General features: G+C 32.5%; 2 protein-coding genes across 2 annotated transcripts; both read left to right on the plus strand.

The window, feature by feature from the left end:
- Positions 1–1,564: 1,564 nt before the first annotated feature.
- On the plus strand, positions 1,565–5,853 carry LOC123227967 (DEAD-box ATP-dependent RNA helicase 11-like). The gene is made up of 7 exons (XM_044653136.1): positions 1,565–1,694; positions 1,995–2,851; positions 2,954–3,037; positions 3,857–4,099; positions 4,426–4,593; positions 4,813–4,926; positions 5,143–5,853. The coding sequence occupies exons 2-7, from the start codon at positions 2,063–2,065 to the stop codon at positions 5,632–5,634; spliced, it is 1,890 nt and encodes a 629-aa protein (XP_044509071.1). The 5' UTR covers positions 1,565–1,694; positions 1,995–2,062; the 3' UTR covers positions 5,635–5,853.
- An 8,437-nt stretch (positions 5,854–14,290) lies between these two features.
- LOC123227165 (F-box protein At3g58530) lies at positions 14,291–18,640 on the plus strand. The gene is made up of 12 exons (XM_044651850.1): positions 14,291–14,556; positions 14,651–14,710; positions 15,663–15,746; positions 16,159–16,289; positions 16,400–16,475; positions 16,685–16,755; positions 17,092–17,178; positions 17,291–17,363; positions 17,444–17,511; positions 17,593–17,661; positions 18,061–18,166; positions 18,350–18,640. The coding sequence occupies exons 1-12, from the start codon at positions 14,392–14,394 to the stop codon at positions 18,413–18,415; spliced, it is 1,056 nt and encodes a 351-aa protein (XP_044507785.1). The 5' UTR covers positions 14,291–14,391; the 3' UTR covers positions 18,416–18,640.
- Positions 18,641–19,697: the final 1,057 nt, after the last annotated feature.

Below are 19,697 nucleotides of genomic sequence, written 5' to 3' on the forward strand. Positions count from 1 at the left end.
ATGTTGAAAGGATCTAGTGATTGATTCAACAACTGAAGTTGGATTAGAACAAAATTGGCTCGAGCTCAAAAGTCAGCTTGATTCGATTTGAATCGTTTACTTCAAATATGAATGATATTCAAGTTCACAAGTTTGACTTGTTTTAAAATTGAGTCGAACTCAAACTATAAAGAGTTTAACTTAGTTTACCTCACGAACTAGATAAATGGTTCGATTCGGTTTGAACTTGGTCGTGACTCAATTCAAATTATATTAAATAATTTTTAAATGATGTCATTATTATCAATGAGTCGTAAATTCAAATCATGAATTTGAGTCATATATTTAAACCATAAACTTAAGTCAAACTAGAAACGAATTCCAACCGAACCATTTTTATTTGAACCGAACTTAAACCACCCTTAATATTGGCTCAATGAATTTGAGCCCAACTATTTTTTATTCGAGCCGAACTCAAGCCAAGAGGTGTTCAGACTTGGTTCGATTTGTATCCACTCTTACCCATAACCACTTTATTAAATAAATCAAAAATTTAATTTTAAAATATCTTCGGAGAGAATTTTAACCCTTGCTTTTTATGCTTGAAATCCTTCTTTTTTGTTACTTAAATTATCTCTTAAAGGCTCGAGCTAGACAATGTTGTTGCTTTACTCCAAATCAGTTAGGCTTTAGGTTTTGCAATAAAGCCATATATAAAAACAATTTACATAATTTTATACAGAAAAAATGATATATTATTATATGATTGAGTGTTGTTTTATCTCTAATTTAAAATTGTCTAATCAAATGATGATATGTAATTATTTATGTATAAAAGTGTTTACATTATTTGTACACATAATATTACTTTTCGAAGACGTTTGGTTTAAGTAATATTTTATTATCAAAATTGATAAATTAACTTGAAGATTATTGGGTATAAATTTGTAAAAATAGTAGGTATAAATAATTATTATATTTGATTAGAGGTAATAAAAGAATACTAATATATTATTTTACTTAAATACCTTTGAATATAATTATTCTAAAATATTTTTATATTATTTATTGTATTAATTAAAAATAAAATTTATCTTATCTTAAAAAATTAATAAATAAAAATATAATTATAATAAAATCATAATTATTATTTCTATTACTTATTATATCACTATTGATAATAACATAATTTTTTATTATAATTAAAACTGACAAGATAACATAAATAATAAAAAATAAAAAAATAAATTAAATAATAACCTTTATAAAACTCCAACCAAACACCCTTTGGGTGTTGACTTTGTTTGCTTTACTGGTTTAAATTAGGAGGGCTTCTAAAACACACTGAAATTTAGATGGGGCAAAGGATATTAAAAAATATTTATAAAATAGAAAAATAGTTAAAAATTAGAAAAATTTACGCGTAACCACTGGGCATTCAGCACCGAAAAGAAAATGAGAGAAGAGTCGGTTATAATAATTAATCAAAATTTAAACACCGTTAGTTAGTTAGTATGTTTTTATCGGGCAAAGCAAACAAACCAAAGGTTGTACGGACACTCCAAATTTAAATTATATTTTTTATGTTTAAAAAGAAAAATAGTAAGATGAAAACTTTTTATTTTTATTTTCTATTATTTATTATTATTGTTATTTTGTCTTTTAAGTTCCAGCACGACGCGAAAATAACGAAGCCGAAAGGAAGAAAGAAAGAGGTTTGAATTTGATCTGGATTTTTCAAACTAGGTCTAATTATTTTAATTTTCAACTATTTTTTTGTCGAACTATACTTTCGCTTCTTGTCAGATCTTACGACGGCACAAAATCTAGGGTTTCTATGCGTTTAGCGTTACTGTAATTGTTGTAATTTTTTATGTTGTTGATTTTGATTGAGAAGTTTGAATTATTTTGTTGTTGTGGAGTTGATGCTGGTTTGAATTTTGATCTTTTTAGAAATTTGTGGAAATATCGGTTTGATATTTGGATTTCAGTTACTTGCATTGTGGTTTTTTCAGGGTTTTGATCTGTGTGTTTGCTATTGAGAAGAGCATTTGTTGGTTGAAGCTTTGAAATTTGTGGAATTATGAGAACTTCATGGGCTGATTCTGTGGCCAATTCTGAGAGTTCAGATGGAGTGGCTGGCTCATCTAGTAACAATGGGAGCTCAACTCGCCCCGTGAAGGCCACTTACGTGCCACCACATCTCCGTAAAAAGCAGCCCTCATCTGATGCCCCCGTGTATACCCCAGCCCCTACTCCATCAGTGTCCAATGATCTCCAAGCTGGAGGTTATGCAGCAGTTGCTGGTGGGCCCCGCTGGGGTGGTGGTTCAAAACCTGATTTGGGACGCCAAACTGGTTATGGGGGGTCTGGCGTTCAAAGTTATGGTGGTAGAACTATGGGAGGTGGTGGTGGTGGTTGGAATAATAGAAGTGGAGGGTGGGACCGGAGAGAGCGTGAAGTGAACCCATTTGGTGATTATGACAATGCAGAGTCAGTGTTTGGTGAACAGGAAAATACAGGGATAAATTTTAATGCTTATGAGGATATTCCAGTGGAAACGAGCGGGGATAATGTGCCACCACCTGTTAATACATTTGCGGAGATAGATTTAGGGGAGTGGCTGAATGCTAATATTAGAAGGTGCAAGTATGTTAGACCAACTCCGGTTCAGCGTCATGCAATTCCTATATCCCTTGCAGGGCGGGATCTAATGGCATGTGCTCAAACAGGGTCGGGGAAGACAGCTGCTTTTTGCTTTCCAATTATTAGTGGGATAATGCGAGAACAGTATGTACAGCGACCATGTGGGGCAAGGACTGTTTACCCTCTTGCTCTTATTCTTTCCCCTACGAGGGAGCTCTCATGTCAGGTGGGACTGTGGTCTGGATCTTTTTTGTTGTGAGCATGATTAGATTATGTAATTTTTCAGCCAGGTAGTAATCTTTTTGTTTTGATTGTCATTTATATGCAGATACATGAGGAAGCCAAGAAGTTTTCCTACCAAACTGGTGTTAAAGTGGTGGTTGCTTATGGAGGGGCACCGATCAAGGACCAGGTTTACATTATAAAATATCGGTTGCATTGTTTAGGTTGTTGGAATTTAATTTTTGTCTTGACATGCTTTGCATAGTTAACTTCCCGACCTTCTGATCTCCTGTTTATGGCCAATAGTGGTATTATGTGGTCTATTATCTTCTAAAGATTCTTCACTTCTTGAAATAAATTTCAACTAATTGTCATTTTCAATATTTGCAGTTTAACATTTATCTGTTTGTATAATTATTACCTTTCAAAATTGTGGAATATAGAAACTGCTTTTTGAAAGTTTGTGTTTGGTGGGAAACAGAGATGTGTTTGGTATCTGTATTGTCTTGAATGTCTTAGAGGTTTCAAATACCTGTTTGACTAATCACTTTCCCATCTTTCTTTACTGTGAAAGATGGATTTCTTTTCTGTTTCATAATACTATGAAGATATTTCCAATTTTGGTGAGATCCCTTTTGTGAGAGAGAATAAACTAACTTAGCTCATTTGATGTTGGAGGGCTGCAGGGGTGGGTGGGGAGTGGTGGACATTATGATGGGATCTCTTGTTTTCTCGTTCATACTTACAGTAGGAGAAACTTAGCTCGTTTTCTGAATGGTATAACCTGACATAATCATATGATAAATTCCCATATTTGCTTCACAAATGTTTTATCTGATTGTTTGATCTGTTTTTCATCACATTTGCCCCTGGTTTTTGTCTGTGATGTCATATTGTTCTTTAAGTTGTGGGTACTTTTTTTCTTCTCCAGCGGTACTCCTTGTTCTGTTGATTATTTTATTAATTTTTATTGATTAACTTTATTTTACTGATGTGTGTTGTTTGATAGTTGCGAGAACTTGAGAGAGGGGTTGATATTCTAGTGGCAACTCCGGGGCGATTGGTTGACCTGCTTGAGAGAGCAAGAGTGTCACTGCAGATGATTCGATACTTGGCTCTCGATGAGGCAGATCGGATGCTGGACATGGGTTTTGAGCCTCAAATCAGAAAAATAGTGGAACAAATGGATATGCCTCCTCCAGGTGTGAGACAGACTATGCTTTTTAGTGCCACCTTTCCAAAAGAGATACAGGTCTGTTTTGATAATTTGTAGGGCTTCCTTTTGTTCCCATTCAAGTATCGTTGCTTTTATAAGTAGATTTGTTAAAAAACGAACAGGGTGGAATCATAATGCACAATATTTGAAAACTTTGAATATCTTTTCTACCTTCCCTAGTCATGGTCAAGTTCATAGTTACATTCTAGATTTAGTTCTGTTACAAGGTATAAACTTCAGTGTGGGTTGGACGTAGCAGTTGTGCCAGCTACTTCTATCTATTTCACTATAGTAATGTTGCATAAGATATGTTGTTCCAAGCTTCTGCTGACAGTTTCCTTTGCAATTTGCTTGGTGAACAGAGACTGGCATCTGATTTTCTTTCAAATTACATCTTTCTTGCTGTTGGAAGGGTTGGGTCAAGTACTGATCTTATTGTTCAAAGAGTTGAATTTGTTCATGAGTCTGACAAGAGAAGCCATCTGATGGACCTTCTGCATGCACAAAGGGAAAATGGGGTTCATGGAAAGGTACAGCCATTTCATGTTTGACATTGTTGACTTGCCTGTTTTAATTTCTTATTAATTGTTTACGTCTCTGATTGGAAAAATTTTCCTGGGACCTTTCTCTGTGTATAATGTATGTGTATTTTTCAAAACTACTGAGCTGGGGGTAGTCATTATGATTTAATTTGATAGGTTGATTTATATACATCTATGTTGATGTTATTTTTTTTCTTGAGTTTGCAGCAAGCTCTGACATTAGTTTTTGTGGAGACAAAGAAAGGAGCTGATTCATTGGAATATTGGTTGTGTATGAATGGGTTTCCTGCAACTACAATTCATGGTGACAGAACACAACAGGTGAGTTTGTAGAATCCATGCAGCAAAAAGAAAACAAAAGTTTGAAATCTGATTATGAATTGACTTGTGTGCTTGTATTTGATTTTCAATAATAACGTTAGGATGATCATCTGCATGTTTGTTGATGGCAGTTTATTCATAGTAACCATAAATTTTAATGTGAGTTGCTTTGCCAGATGTATGAGTTAATCAGATGACCTTTCGGGTTTTGTGCAGGAAAGAGAATTTGCATTGAGATCATTTAAGAGTGGAAAGACACCAATTTTAGTGGCAACAGATGTGGCAGCACGTGGCCTCGATATACCACATGTAGCTCATGTAGTCAACTTCGACCTCCCCAATGACATTGATGATTATGTCCATAGAATTGGAAGGACAGGTCGAGCAGGCAAGACAGGATTAGCAACAGCCTTCTTTAACGAGAACAATATTTCAATGGCAAGGTCACTATCTGACCTAATGCAAGAAGCAAATCAGGAAGTACCCGCTTGGCTTACTCGTTATGCATCAAGAGCTGCTGTTAGTGGTGGTAAGAATCGACGATCTGGAGGGCGTTTTGGTGGTCGTGACTTTAGAAGAGATAGCTCATTTAGTAGGGCTGCCCCAACTTCAGATTACTATGGTGGAATGAATAGCAGTGGTGGATATGGGGTTCCTGGCAGTTATGGTGGGGGATATGTTCCAGGTGTGACCAGTGCATGGGATTAGCATCCTCCTTTATATTGAAATATCTTCTATTTTTCTCTTTAGTATTATATTTTTTCTTCAATTTTCAAGGATTATTACGTCTCCATTTTTCTTGAATTCCTTCTTGAGCTCGCTGGAGTTCTAATTCAGGTGATATGCTTTGTTGAGTTATATGGAGGAGCTACAAGTTTGTTGTAATTATTATTGCTTATTAACCTTGGGAGGATCCATTGGTGGTTAGCTTGATGGTGAATAGAAACTATTGAATTAGGTTTACGATGTCCATGGAGGCCTGCTAGAATGTAATTTATTCTAAGTGGTGAAATGTAGAGAATATGTACATATAGGAGCACTATTACGGTACAAGCACCAGTAAGTTTAACAGATTGATTGTTGTCGGATTAACATTATGCTCTTCTGGGCATCAAATGGGATAGTTTATTAACCAGTAATGTAACCAGATCGATACCTTAGTATTTTCCATACATATATAGGGGAAATCGGTAGGTAGGAGTAGCTGACCTGAACATAGTGTTTCTATGGATTCTTTTGTGATTGTTGAAGAAGAGTTGGGCAAAATGAAGAAGCGCTTTTGTGGACAGCAGCAGCTTGAAAAGTGCTTTTGCAGATGAAAGTGTTGGGGAATTTATAGGTTTTGCAAATGGTGGTGTAGCTTTCCTTTTACATATTTTTAAGAGTTTATATCTATTAATTCACCCAACAATGTTGGTTTCTTTAATTCTAGATTGGGAACGTAAAGACTTGAGAAACTGCTCATTTGAACATGCTTGTCTTTGTTGAATCAGTTTAATTGGAATATATTTGAGATCATCAGTGACATAGAATTACTCTGGCCTCATGCCAATTTCAATATTGTACTTGATGCTTATTCTGTAAGTTTAATGTTAGCATTATTTCTATAAGAAATGTTTCACCAAAATACAAATCATTTTTGATACAAGGAAAACTGTGCAGTTATTAATCATATGTACTTTCATTGCTTGACGTGGGTTTCTATCATTTACCCCATTATGAAATCGCTTCAAAGGAAACATGAGTTGATGTTGAAATATATTATCTCCTTGTATGATTAGAAAAAGAAAATCTGCAAATATCGGGCAACTCTTTACAAAATTATAAAAAATCCTTGATAAACTATAATAAAGATTAGAGGTGTTAATTAGGCCTGGCCGGCGTGAAGCCTTAGAACAAAGTCCAACACGGAAGGGTCTGGTTAGCTATTGTAGTGGGTTGGGCATGGTCCATGGCTTTCCAAGCCATGTGTGAGCATAGGCAGTAGGCCTGTGGGCTGGTTCGGTACGGTTTGTTATTGTTAACGATTTAGAAAATATATATAATTCAAAAAAAAAATTTTTAAATTTTTTAAAAGAAAATTAATGGGTCAGGCTTGCAGGCTTGACTTAACCTTATGTATATAGAGTCGAACTATAAATCTTATACTTTTATCAGGTCGTTTTGACTGTAAAGTCAACTATTGTGCCGGTCTTAGGCCCATGCCAGCTTCAATCTAACCCAACTCATTGTGATCTCTAAAGACTTTTTAATAATAAAGATAGATAATTAAGCTATCTTACAATAGGATAAATGAAAAAAGCCCTTGTTGATGGTAGAACAATTACATTGGCTATTGCCAAAACATTGATAATCAAAGTTGTATAAGATAAATGACAACTGATGTTTTTGGAATTGAACCAAATGTCGACTCAAAGGATAGGATGGACTAATTCAATTGATGGTTGAATCGGTTGATTGGTAATAGAAAAATAATATTCAAAACAATTTTTATAATTTATTATTGAATATATAATTTGATTAATTTAACATTAAAATTAATTTAATTTTTCAATACAGTTTGATCATAAAAACGATTTTCAAACATATCACCCAACTATGAAAACCCAAAAAGGAAGCCTGTTTCCAAGACAAGCTTTAAAAATTCTTTTTCTTCTTTCCAAGTAAAATATTTCTTCACTATTAGTGACAAAATTTGCTTGCAGTTCAATACTATGGAGTGTATAATATTTCTCTAAACAGCTTTCAACATTCAATAAAATCATTAATGGGAAAACCTCTACTCCGCAATATAAGATTTTAACTGTTTAAATTAGGTATCCAAAAAATTATCTTGGCAAGTCAACTTGCATTTGCATATTGGGAAGGGAAGGGTTAAAGAAAATAAAAATAAAAAAGTTTGGTTTCTCCAATCTGATTTGACCTTGTCCCTGCATGTGATATGGTCTCCTTTCGTGGATCCATGGCCATGACCTCGCCCCTGCATGTGAGTTCTTTGCTTGCAAGCTATGTTAGAGAAACGGAAATAAAACTTAGCATAAAATAAGCAGTAAAGTTAACCATGAGGAAATGGTCATGCTTTTTTAATTCACTTGCAGAAACCTTTATATAGGTGCACATAAGCAATTTGAACTAACTAGCACAACAGAAGCAATATCCTATATTAAGAATACTGCAACAAAATACATCCCAAGTAAAATAGACTTTAATGGAAACAAAATAGGAAAGTAACTGACGACTAACGAAGGAGGAGTTATGATCACATAAAAGGATGATGAGAAGTAGAATGCACGACCACGTTATGGAGAATGAGGCACCACTTTACAACTCCACATCATGTCATGCAATGTGACTATAACAACTCCTCCCCCCTTGAAAAGCCCTATGCTCAAGGCAATGGAAAAGTCATGTAATCAAGAATAGAAGTCTGACAAAGAACCCAAGAAGTTTCGGATGGATCACAACCATTCTATTGCACAAGCAATTCTTGCTTCTGGCCTTGACCACACATTGCTAAAAAGGCTTCTGACTACTTAAAGTCTTTGGAAATTTGGGGGCCAATATCAAGAAGATCAAAAGTGATTTCCATGGAAGATGGGCCTTTATGTTGTTTAAGTAATGACATGTGGAAGATCGAATGGATGTGACTAGTTGGTAAAAGTTGTAACTCATATGCTACCTTGCTAATCTTTCAGATTATCTTGAAGAGGTCATAGAAACAGGCGACAAGTTTGGTAGAGGATCATTGATACACCAAAGTTTGCCAACGTGGTTGAAGCTTTACATATACTAACTCACCAACTTCAAATTCATGTTCTGCATAGGAGAGATTGTAGATTTGTTTTATTCGATTTTGCACTTCTTGAAGGCAATGTCATAACTCTTAAAGTATGTCATCTCGTTGAAGGAGCGAGTCTTCTACAACTTGTCCTTTTGCAATTTCCTAAACATATGAAAGGAAAGTAAAGGGTGGCCATTCATAGACTACCTCAAAGGGGGTAGTTTAAGTAAAGGAGTGAACGTTTATATTATAACAAGACTTAGTCCATGCAAATTAGTCCACTTCTTTGGCTTGTCACTTGTAAAACAACCAAGGTATATTTCAATTGTGTAGTTCACCACCTTGATTTATCCATCAATTTAGGAGTGATAAACAAAACTAAAGCTGAAATGAGTTCCTTGTAATTTAAACAACTCCTGCCAAAATGCACTCAAAAATGTTGGGCCTCCATCACAAACAATATACAAGGGTATTCCATATAATTTAAAAATGTGATCCAAGAATACTTAAGCAATAGTAGTGGTTGTGTAAGGATGAGCCATAGGAATAAAGTGAGTATATTTGAAAAGGCGATCCACAACCACTAAAAGCATGGTCTTCCTCCATGAAATTGGTAGTCCATTTATAAAGTTCATGGATAAGTCCATCCATACTTGTGTAGGAATAGGGAGTGGTTGTAGTAATTTGATTGGTCTGTGTAAATTTGTCTTGTGCCTTCGATAAACATCACAATGTTGGATGAATTGTCAAACCACTTCTTTCATTTTCTCCAATAAATTCACACGATGCAATGTTTTGAAATACCCTTTATGAATACCCCTCATGAATTTCCCCTAAGATAAGAGGAATTAGAGAGGAGTTTTAGGGGAGATAGATCTTCCCTTTAAAGAACAATATCCTTTGCCTAAGTTGCCAAGGTCCCACTGCTTCATCTTGATGTACTACATGACAAAGTCATTGAAGCTCTAGTTTATTCAGATTCTTTTCTTGGATAGTCTTTAGCCTTTTAGAACAAGAGTTGAAAGGGCCAAAATTTAAAAGGTTTGCTTTTTTTTGAGATAAAGTGTTGGTGGCAGAGTTGGTTGTTCCCAGCTTATACTCAATGATAAAATCATATCCAAGAAGTTTGATAAGCCAATTTTGTTAGGCCTTAGTGACTATCTTTTGTTCCCACAAGTACTTAAGGTTATGTTGGTATGTTCTCACGATAAAATGCCTCCGAAGAAGGTAAGGACACAACTTTTGTATTGCAAGAACTAATGTCATTAATTTTTTCTCATAAGTGGAAAGTGAAAGGTTCTTACCTCAAAGGATGGAGCTAAAATATACAATTGCTTGTTTGTTTTGCATGAGGATTGGCCCAATGCTTGTTCTCAAGGCATCACACTCCATTGTAAAAGGATTGGAAAAGTTTGGCAAGGCAAGGACTAATGCTTTAGGTATAACATTTTTGAGTTGTAGGAAGGTTTTTTTTTGACAGTTTTGCTCTATTGGAAGACATTCTTTCTGAACATATATGTTAATAGATGGGCAATTATACCATATTCTACTATGAATTGATGATAGTACCAGTTCGGCCGAGGAAAGTCTCAACTCCTTCATGATCTTGGGTTTTGGCCAATTTATCATGACTTCAATCTTTTTTAGATCTACCATTACCCCATGTACTCCAATTATAAACCCCAAGTAGCTCCAATTATAGCCTCTTCACATTCATGGGTTGGTAGGAGAGGAGTTAGTTACATGGAAAAGATGAGCTCGTGCCAAAAACTAGAATTTCCAAAGAACTGTAAGAATTGAATTATAGGTTTTCAAACTAAAAGACCAAAATGTCATTTTTAAACCATTAAAGCAAGATATGTAAAGGTATTAAATTTTTTTACTTTTTTTTTCAAAATGATTGAATGATTAAATTACCATTTTACCTATGTTAAATTTTTTTTAATATAGTTAGGGCTAGATTCGAGCTGAGTCGAGCTCGGCTCGCAGCCAGCTCAAGCTTGGCTCAGTTCATATATGGACGGCTCGAGTTCGACTCGAGCTCGGCTAAGGCCGACTTGTTTTGGGCTCGAGTTCAGCTCAGCTCGTTTTTCGTTATCAAAACAATATCGTTTTGACCAAAACGACATTGTTTTGTATAAAAAAAATCTACCGAGCCAGCTCGAGCTCGATTAAGCTCAGCCAATCCCAGCTCGTTTTGGGCTCGACCGAGCCGAGCTCGAGCTAGCTCGGCTCGAGTCCAGCCCTAAATATAGTTAAACTTTAGGTAAGAAAGTGTGATTTATACATTTTATGGGTTTAGGGTTTGATGGATTTGACTTTTGAATTTTTTAAATTTTAATTATTTTTGAGTAATTTGATTATTTTTTATTAGATTGAATAAATTTCTAGAGGTTTGTAAAGAAAAAAAAGTCAAAAATAAAATAAAAAGAAAAAAGTATCTTATATTCATTGAAATATCTTCTATAAACAATAATTTATAAAATTATATTTTTTTTGTATCATGAGATTGAAACTTTTTTATTTTAATTATTTTATTAAAATCAAATAAATAATTACTACTTCTTAAAAAAAATATGTTCTAATCTCCATAGATATGGATATCTTGATTGATTTTATTTTTTATAAATTTTTAAGCAAAATCTATTCATTATAATTTAATAATAAGTTGAATTGGTCAATTCTCTAATTGAACTAGTTAAACTATGAACTAATAAACCAACTAATTCGATCATCAGTCTGATTTTAAAAACATTGTTTATGACTTTAAAGGACAAAATGATTGCTGAATATATAATTAAAATTTTTAAACATAATCGTACACACACACATACACACAGAAAAAGCTATAGATCTTCTACAAGATTCATTTGTAGATTGAAATTATGCAATCATAGGTTGTTTGTGAGTTTTCATACTAATGTTAGAGGCTCTTTTGCCTTTATCAATGTTGGGTACATGCAAAAAGTGCTTCTCATTTATGGGTAGGACAAACTTTTGTTAGTGAATTTCATTTAATGTAAATTTAAATTATTATTTTATCCCTTTTTAGTGTAATAAAAAATGTTCTCACAATTTAGTTGTCCAATTTGTCTTCCAATAATGTTTAATTGCCAATTTATCCTTTAATAATAAGAAAAATAGTTATGTCTTTCTTTTTAAAATTATTTTTAATTTTTTCTTCCCCTCATATCATATCCACATCCCAATCTTCACCACCAAAAAGAAAATACACTCATCAAAGTTTCTCATTCTTCTAGAATTCAAAACCTAGTCAAATTTAAATCTAAATCTCAATCAAATCAAATTCAAATCTAGATTTAAATCCATATCTAAATTCAAATTAAACTTAATCAGCATATCGAAATTCAAATGAGACAAATCTAAATCAAGCCCAATCAACTACACATCAAACCTAATCTAAGTTAGATCAAAATCAAATCTAAGAATGCAATGATGGTTGTTGGTGATAAAGTAAAAGTGAGTAGTAATGGTGTTATTTAGTATGTTGTGAAAAGCAAGAGAGCTCAATGGTAAGTTGACCAATTGGAAGAAACATCATGATTTTGATCCATTTGGGCTAGAGTGATGTGATTTGGTTGGAATCGCACCTAAGTGTGAGATTTCAACCAAATTGCATCATCTTGGGTGTGATTTAGCCAAAAATGGTAGAACCGAAAAATAGTCATTCAGACAAATAAAATGCATAGGAAAAAATGAAGTCAATCAAACTCATTTCTATTATGAAAAGGGAAGGTAATATAACTTCTCACTAAGGTATTTGGTTTGTGATAACGGAAGATTATCTTGATAATTCATCTTTTATTACTTTATTTGATTTATCAGTAATAAAATATCACAGTAATACCAATGGTAGTGTGGGACATCATGTAGATAGTAATCTTAATATTATTTTAAAATACTAATATCTAAGGATATTTAAATAGAATAATATCTTAATATTTTTTTATTATCTTCATTCAAACACAAAAATTATTTATATCTACTTATTTTTATTAAATATAATATTAATTTATATCTAATAATTTTCAAGATAATCTATCTTTGTGATAATATTTCATATTTGATAAAAGGCCAAAGAACTTATTTCCATCCAAAGAATAACTTTTTCTCAAGTTTACCTCCTTTAAACTTTAAAAGACCCAAACACTTACTCATCTGTTAAATTTTAGGGTTATTATCAGGGGTAATATCATTATTTAGTTAAATGTATTAAAAATGTTAAAAACTAAAAATTTATCATTTTCCCCCTTCAGTTTAAAAATCTAAAATTTTATCCTATCTAAGGTTTGAAAAGTGATTATTTTTCTCTAGTTTTTTTCTCCTATCTTCATTGAACTGCTCCTTCTTGATTGTCGATGTTCTCCTTCTTGGTCAGCTTCTCTCTTCCTCCCATTCTCATCGTTGTCCTCCCCTGTTTGATGAAGACGCAATTGTCTTCGTCTTAGATGAAGACGACTTGTCTTCTTCTTAAATGAAAACAATGAATCATCTTCGTTTGAGATGAAGACGAGTTGTCTTTGTCTTTGACAAAGACAATTGCATCTTTGAGTAGAAATAAGACATTTGGCTTTGATAATAGGCCAAAGGACTTATTCCCATCCATAGTATTTTGTTTTCCTAAGTTTCTATTTCTTATTTTTGAAAATCTCAAACATCCATTTATGGGTGGTTAAAGTTGACTGTTTTAAGGGTAAAATCATCATTTCATCTATAATATTAAACATTAATTAAAATTTAATCTCCTTTTCTCCTCTAAACCTTAATAACTAAAAGTTTCCCCCTAAGCTAAGTTTTAAAAAATGACATTTTTCTTGTAAGGTTTAGTTTCCAGATTTCTGATGTCATTGTTTGCTACAAATATCTCCCGATATCTCCTCTTGCTCTGGTGGTCAAGCTTCTTTTATTTGGAAGCTTAACCGACATCGATTGACATAGAAAAAAGCTCCTAACTTCATCGAAAAGACGAAGACGACATCTGACGAAGATGAGATCTCGTCTTTCCACTGGGTTTAGGACTGCTAGCTGGAGAGAGAGATAGTGAGGGAGTGACAATCGAAGATAGAGAAAGGAGATGCTATTAGAGAACCTCTGGAGGTGATGTTAGATAATGAAAAGAAAACCTTAGGGAAAATTGTTACTTTTTAAAACTTGGCTTAAGGGAAGAGATTGTTAGTTTTTAAGGTTTAAGAGGGTGAAAAACGATAAAATTTTAAAGGATTAGGATTTCATTAACTTTAATTATTTATAGATAGATGCTTAAGATTTTTAAAGATCTTAATAAAAATTTGAAAAAATAAGATACTTTAAATACGAATAAATCCTTTGAGCTTGGTAATAAAACATAACCTCGTCAACCTAGATCTAGTAGTATAAAACCAATAAATTTAAAACATTAAAAATAAGAGAAGATGAAGTCACATGTCAATCAATCACGGGTTAATATTTTAGAATTTATTATTTTTGTGAAAAACTGATAAAAAGGCCTTTCGATTGATGGGTAAGAAAATAGACTTTTTAAACTTAAAGTGGGAGATTGTTCTTTAATCAAAGATCGGGTGACATTCATTATCGCCTCTCTGCAGTATCACTCGTGCAGAGTCTACTTCAGCAAAGTACAAACACGAATCCGATTGTTGCCTGCTCTGTGAACGAATTAGAAAATGGAAGAAGAGAAAGCAAAAGCAGAAGAGACATGGAGCAGAGAAATAGTCCCAAAAGTAATGAGAATTGTGAGCTCAAGGCTCCCTCAAAGAGACTTAATTTCTCTTCTTCTCGTTAGCCCATCTCTTCACCATACTTTACTTTCCTATTCCTCTCTTTGGCTGGTACCCTTTTCATCTCTCTCTATTTTTCAAGTTTTATCAATTTCATATCGGTTTTTTTTATCTGGGTTTTGTTTATTTGTGTTTTTGGTTTCAGGTTATTGATTTGCGTGAGATGAATAATGCTGGAAATAGGCTTGTAGCTGCTGTTTCAATGGTATGTTATGTGATAAGGAGATTTTGATTTATGAGCTATGAGTTAATTGGGAAAAAAAAAATGATGGGTGTGTTGTATGCTAATGAGGTTTTACTGGAAAGTTTTGATCTTATGGCTTGAGAAATTGAACTTTGACATTTAAACGCTTAAAATTTCAGGAATATTTTTAAAATCAGAATGTTAAGATTTGGAGTTTAAATGTAGATCCGGCATTTGGACTTTCAACTGCTTTTTTAATGGTGTGTTGTGTTTCATGAGAAGGTTTTGATTTATGAAACAATGAATGATGTGATTGAAGGTAAAGAAAAAAATTGATGGAGTTCATTAATTTTTGTTTGAATGTTAAGATATGAAATTAAAATGTTGACTGCCACTAACAGTTGCACTTTTAGCTTCTCTCTATAGTGTATTATGTTATATAAGACTTTTTATTCATGAAACAATGAATGTGGCAATTGATGGAAAAAAAATTGGTGACTTTGTGTTGTTTGATGATGAAGTTTTAGTTGAAAGTTTTAATCTTCTGGCCTAAAAGTTTCAACTTTTAGGTATAAACTCTTAAATGTTTGCGTTTTGTATTCCAACCGGTTAAGATTTGGAGTTAAAAAGAATTTTTTTATATTGTTAACTTGGTTATGGACATTTGAGTTTGTTTTTTCTGTTGATGAGGATTTATTTAAAAGTTTAAATCTTGTGGCTTAAAAGCTTCAACTTTGAGATATCAACTCTTTAAAGTTTGTGTATTTCTAATCCAAGTTTTAAGATTTAAAATTGACAAATTATTCACTGATGTTTGAAGTGTGTGCTAAGTGAGTCGTCAAATCACCAAAACCTGACTTTTAGTAAATCAGTGGAAGGAGAATTGTTTAATTCTCTACTTTTTTTGTCTTTTAGTTTCCTATTTTAAGTGGGTTGGTTACATGATTGTTTGTGAATATTGTGTTTTTCGCAGCCTAGGTATCGGAATGTGAAACAGATAAATCTTGAGTTTGCGCAAGATATTGAAGACAGACACCTCGAACTTCTTAAAGGCAAGGTGATGTTGTATAGCTATAGCTTTGACTGGTTTAAATTTGTATCCATGTTATTTATTGAATAATTTCAGCTGAAGATCACTTTCATGATTGCTAGAAGATATTTCACCTGTTAAGAGATAAAATGATAATGAAAGCGGTGGTATCCTGTTTAGCATCTTTATGCGGAGTTGCTGTGCATTTTTTTGTTGGCTTGATGTTACATCAAATATTGCATCTATTGCCATGTTTTTGCTAGCATTTATTTGGAACAATATTATAAGCTGTACCATTACCATGGAAACCTGTACATAGTATCTAGTTGAGTAATTTTTCTGAACCATGACAAAATAAATTTCAAGGGTGACATGCGTTATGGTCCATGGTTTTGTCATCTGATGAAATGTTATTGAAAAAATTGTATTAATTTTACAGTGTTTGGACTCTTTGCAAAACCTGGAGTCTTTGAATCTGAATGGCTGTCAGAAGCTCTCAGACAAGGGCATTGAAATTATAACTAGTGCTTGTCCTAAACTGAAAGTGTTCTCCATTTATTGGAATGTAAGGTATTTTAAGATTTACTGATCTGCCATTATTATAAATAGTTGAAGTATACAATTCTGGAGTTGAATTATAAATTGTACTGATGAGTTTTGGAATCCAAATTGAATTTCAGAGTAACAGATATTGGCATACAGAATCTGGTGAAGAACTGCAAGTATATAGTTGATTTGAACTTAAGTGGCTGTAAGGTACTAGATTACTATTTTCATTGCCATCTTGACTATAGATAGGAGGTTAGATTCAAATTTTTGTATTGTCTAATTGAAGGATTATGTTGAAATTTTAGAATAGTATGGGTTTTCTATTTAATAATCTGTTTATAGATAAACTGTCAAATTATATAGAGATTATCTAAAAGGATTGTCTTTCAATAGAACATTTTGTTGTTACAATGCAGAATATAACCGACAAGAGCTTGCAATTAGTTGCTGACAGTTATCAAGAGTTAGAATCATTGAACCTGACTAGGTATGCAATCATGTTTGGCAGAACTGCTCATATGGAGAAACAATTTTTAAATGTCTTCTTCTTTATATTTCATAACATACGACTCTCACAGTTAAGTTCTAAAGGGGTGTGTTTTTAACTCATTTTAAGAGTTGTGACAACATGGTTCATGTTAATGTCACCAAGACTATTCAGACAAGGGGAATAATTATTAAATAAATCCAAGATATGCTTAAAACATTCTCACAAACAGTTGCTTGATTCACAAGCACAAATGAGATGGACAAATCAATTACATCCAATGAAGGGCTATATCTTTCTATTGCTAGCATCTCATAATCGTGTGGCACTCTCCAGGTGTGTCAAGCTAACTGATGGTGGCTTGCAAAAAATTTTGCTCAAGTGCTCCTCTCTCAAGAGTTTAAATCTTTATGCCCTCTCGAGGTATGCCGTGATATCTTTCTAGGATTACGTCATGTTTTCCTTTTTATTTTATTTTGTATTATTTTCATCAGTTGTCTCTGTTTTATAGGACTGACTGCATTTTTTTCTCCAGCTTCACAGATGAAGTTTACAAGAAGATTTCACTGCTAGCCCATCTCAGTTTCTTAGATCTATGTGGTGCCCAGGTAAAAGCTTGTGCTCTCTGATGTTTCACTCAAAATTTTTCATGCTAAAGATTGATTCTTGTTAAGACTGTGATTGTCAGAACCTTTCTGATAAAGGACTTGCTTGTATAGCTAAATGCAACAATCTTGTGTCTCTCAATTTAACATGGTAAGCGGAAACCTATAGTACTATAATTGAGAGTGGATGAGTTCATTATAATTTAAAAATAAAAAATTGTTTCCTTGGTAGGTGTGTGAGAATCACTGACGTTGGGGTGATAGCTCTTGCTCAAGGTTGCACCTCTCTTGAATTTCTTAGGTAATTCGTGAAAAGAGTAGTACTAGATTTGATTTTGAGAGCACCATAATTCTTGTTTTTTTCTAGTCATATATTAATTAAGGAGTTACTTTTGTTTACTCTCTCCTCTATATAATTATTTCTGTATCAGTAGGAAAACAGTCTAGACTTTCCTGATTGTGCAAAATTTATGTGAACAAGTATATCGACAGAAGTACTTGTATCAGATCCTGCTACTAGCTAGTGTATAATCTCATGTCGTTAAATTTTCACAAATCCTGAGCTATATGCAGTCTAGTTGCCGATTCTTGAAACTCTGTTCTTAATAAGCACCTAGTATCTAACTTGATTGTGTCCTGCTGCTTTAATGATATTAATTGAATCCTGTTATTTCTAAAACTAAAAAAATTATGTCTGCAGCTTATTTGGAATAGTTGGGGTGACTGATAAGTGCCTGGAGGTCCTTTCAAGCTTTTGCTCAAAGACGCTTACAACCCTTGATGTAAATGGATGTGTCGGCATTAAGGTATGACTAAATGTGCTCATGTCCTAACCAGGAATTATGTGATAAACTACACAAGTGAATCAAATTTATAGTGCCTCATGGTCCTTCAAACGCCTATAGATGTATACATGTGCAAAGCAAACACTGGTGTTTCTTTACCAGTTAATTTTACGATATTTCACTAAGCATGAAATATTTTTGCAGAAACGCAGCCGCGATGAACTGCTTCAATTGTTCCCATATCTTCGGTGCTTCAAAGTTCACAGCTGATCTCTGAAGATGCCTTTGTTTTTGTGAACCATTATGATACAACAGATGTTCTTGTTAACATTTTACAGTGAGTCTGTGGGTTGGAACTGATAGATTTATTGTTGTTCCAATATCATGGTTGTAATATTTTTATCACAGAGCTTTTTTTTTTTTAAACTTGTTATGAGTAAAATCGTACATTCTATAATTCAGATAATTAAGTTACAAGTCTAGCTTTCACTTTTACTAATTTTTTTTTTTTTTTAACTGCCATAGGTATGATATTTAGTTGGTGTGATTAATTTTAGACTGTAAAAATGCTAATTAAAAAATGCCTGTGTGAAGTAAAGATGAGAACCAGAAGAGATAAGTTCGAGGGCATGCACGCTTTGATTTGATACGATTTGAAAACTTTTTTAAATCAAACTTAAAAAAACAGTTTAAAAAATTTTCAAACTAAACTAAAAAAGTACGGTTTGAATTATAATTATCAATATTATACAATATACGATACGATATAATATAGGTAAAAAATGATATGTATTATAAGGTATATTGAATTAATACAATATAACATATATATAGATATGTATCCTATAATATAGAGTAATACACTTTTTTAGAAAAAATGATAATGCAATAAGAGTATATATGACAAATTTTAAAATGTTAAAGGTGTTTGTGATATTTTTTAAAATGATGATGCGTTAATTATAATTTTTTATTATTTTATTTTTGAAAAAGGCATATTATATGTATATGATATGAAATATTAGGGTTTTGATATACGATTCGATTATCATAATTTGAAAATTTTAAAATCATTTAAATATATATATATATATATATATATATATATATATATATATATATATAAAATTTAATTTAATTAATTGAATTATAGTTTTTTGAAAACATAAGATAAAAATGTAAAATAAATAAATATGAAAAAAAAGTTTGTACTCTTAATTGTTTATTGAAAAATTATATCAAATATAATTATATATATATATATATTTCAAAAAAATACAATATATGGTTTGATTTGGTCTAAAAATTGTCCAAACCATAATCCAAATTAAAAAAAATAATTTAAATAATTTTTTAATTTAAATGAAACCATTTTACAAACTAAATTAAACTATAATTTTTAAATAATTTAGTCTGACTTTATTATTTAAATAAAATTATACGTACCTCTAAATAAGTTTAAGCCAAAAACCTATCCAGTGCATAAGAAATCTGCATAAGATAAATTTGATAAATAAATAAATATATATATATATATATATATATATATATA

This window comes from Mangifera indica, chromosome 10 (genome assembly GCF_011075055.1).
Source record: "Mangifera indica cultivar Alphonso chromosome 10, CATAS_Mindica_2.1, whole genome shotgun sequence".
NCBI classification, from domain to species: domain Eukaryota; kingdom Viridiplantae; phylum Streptophyta; class Magnoliopsida; order Sapindales; family Anacardiaceae; genus Mangifera; species Mangifera indica.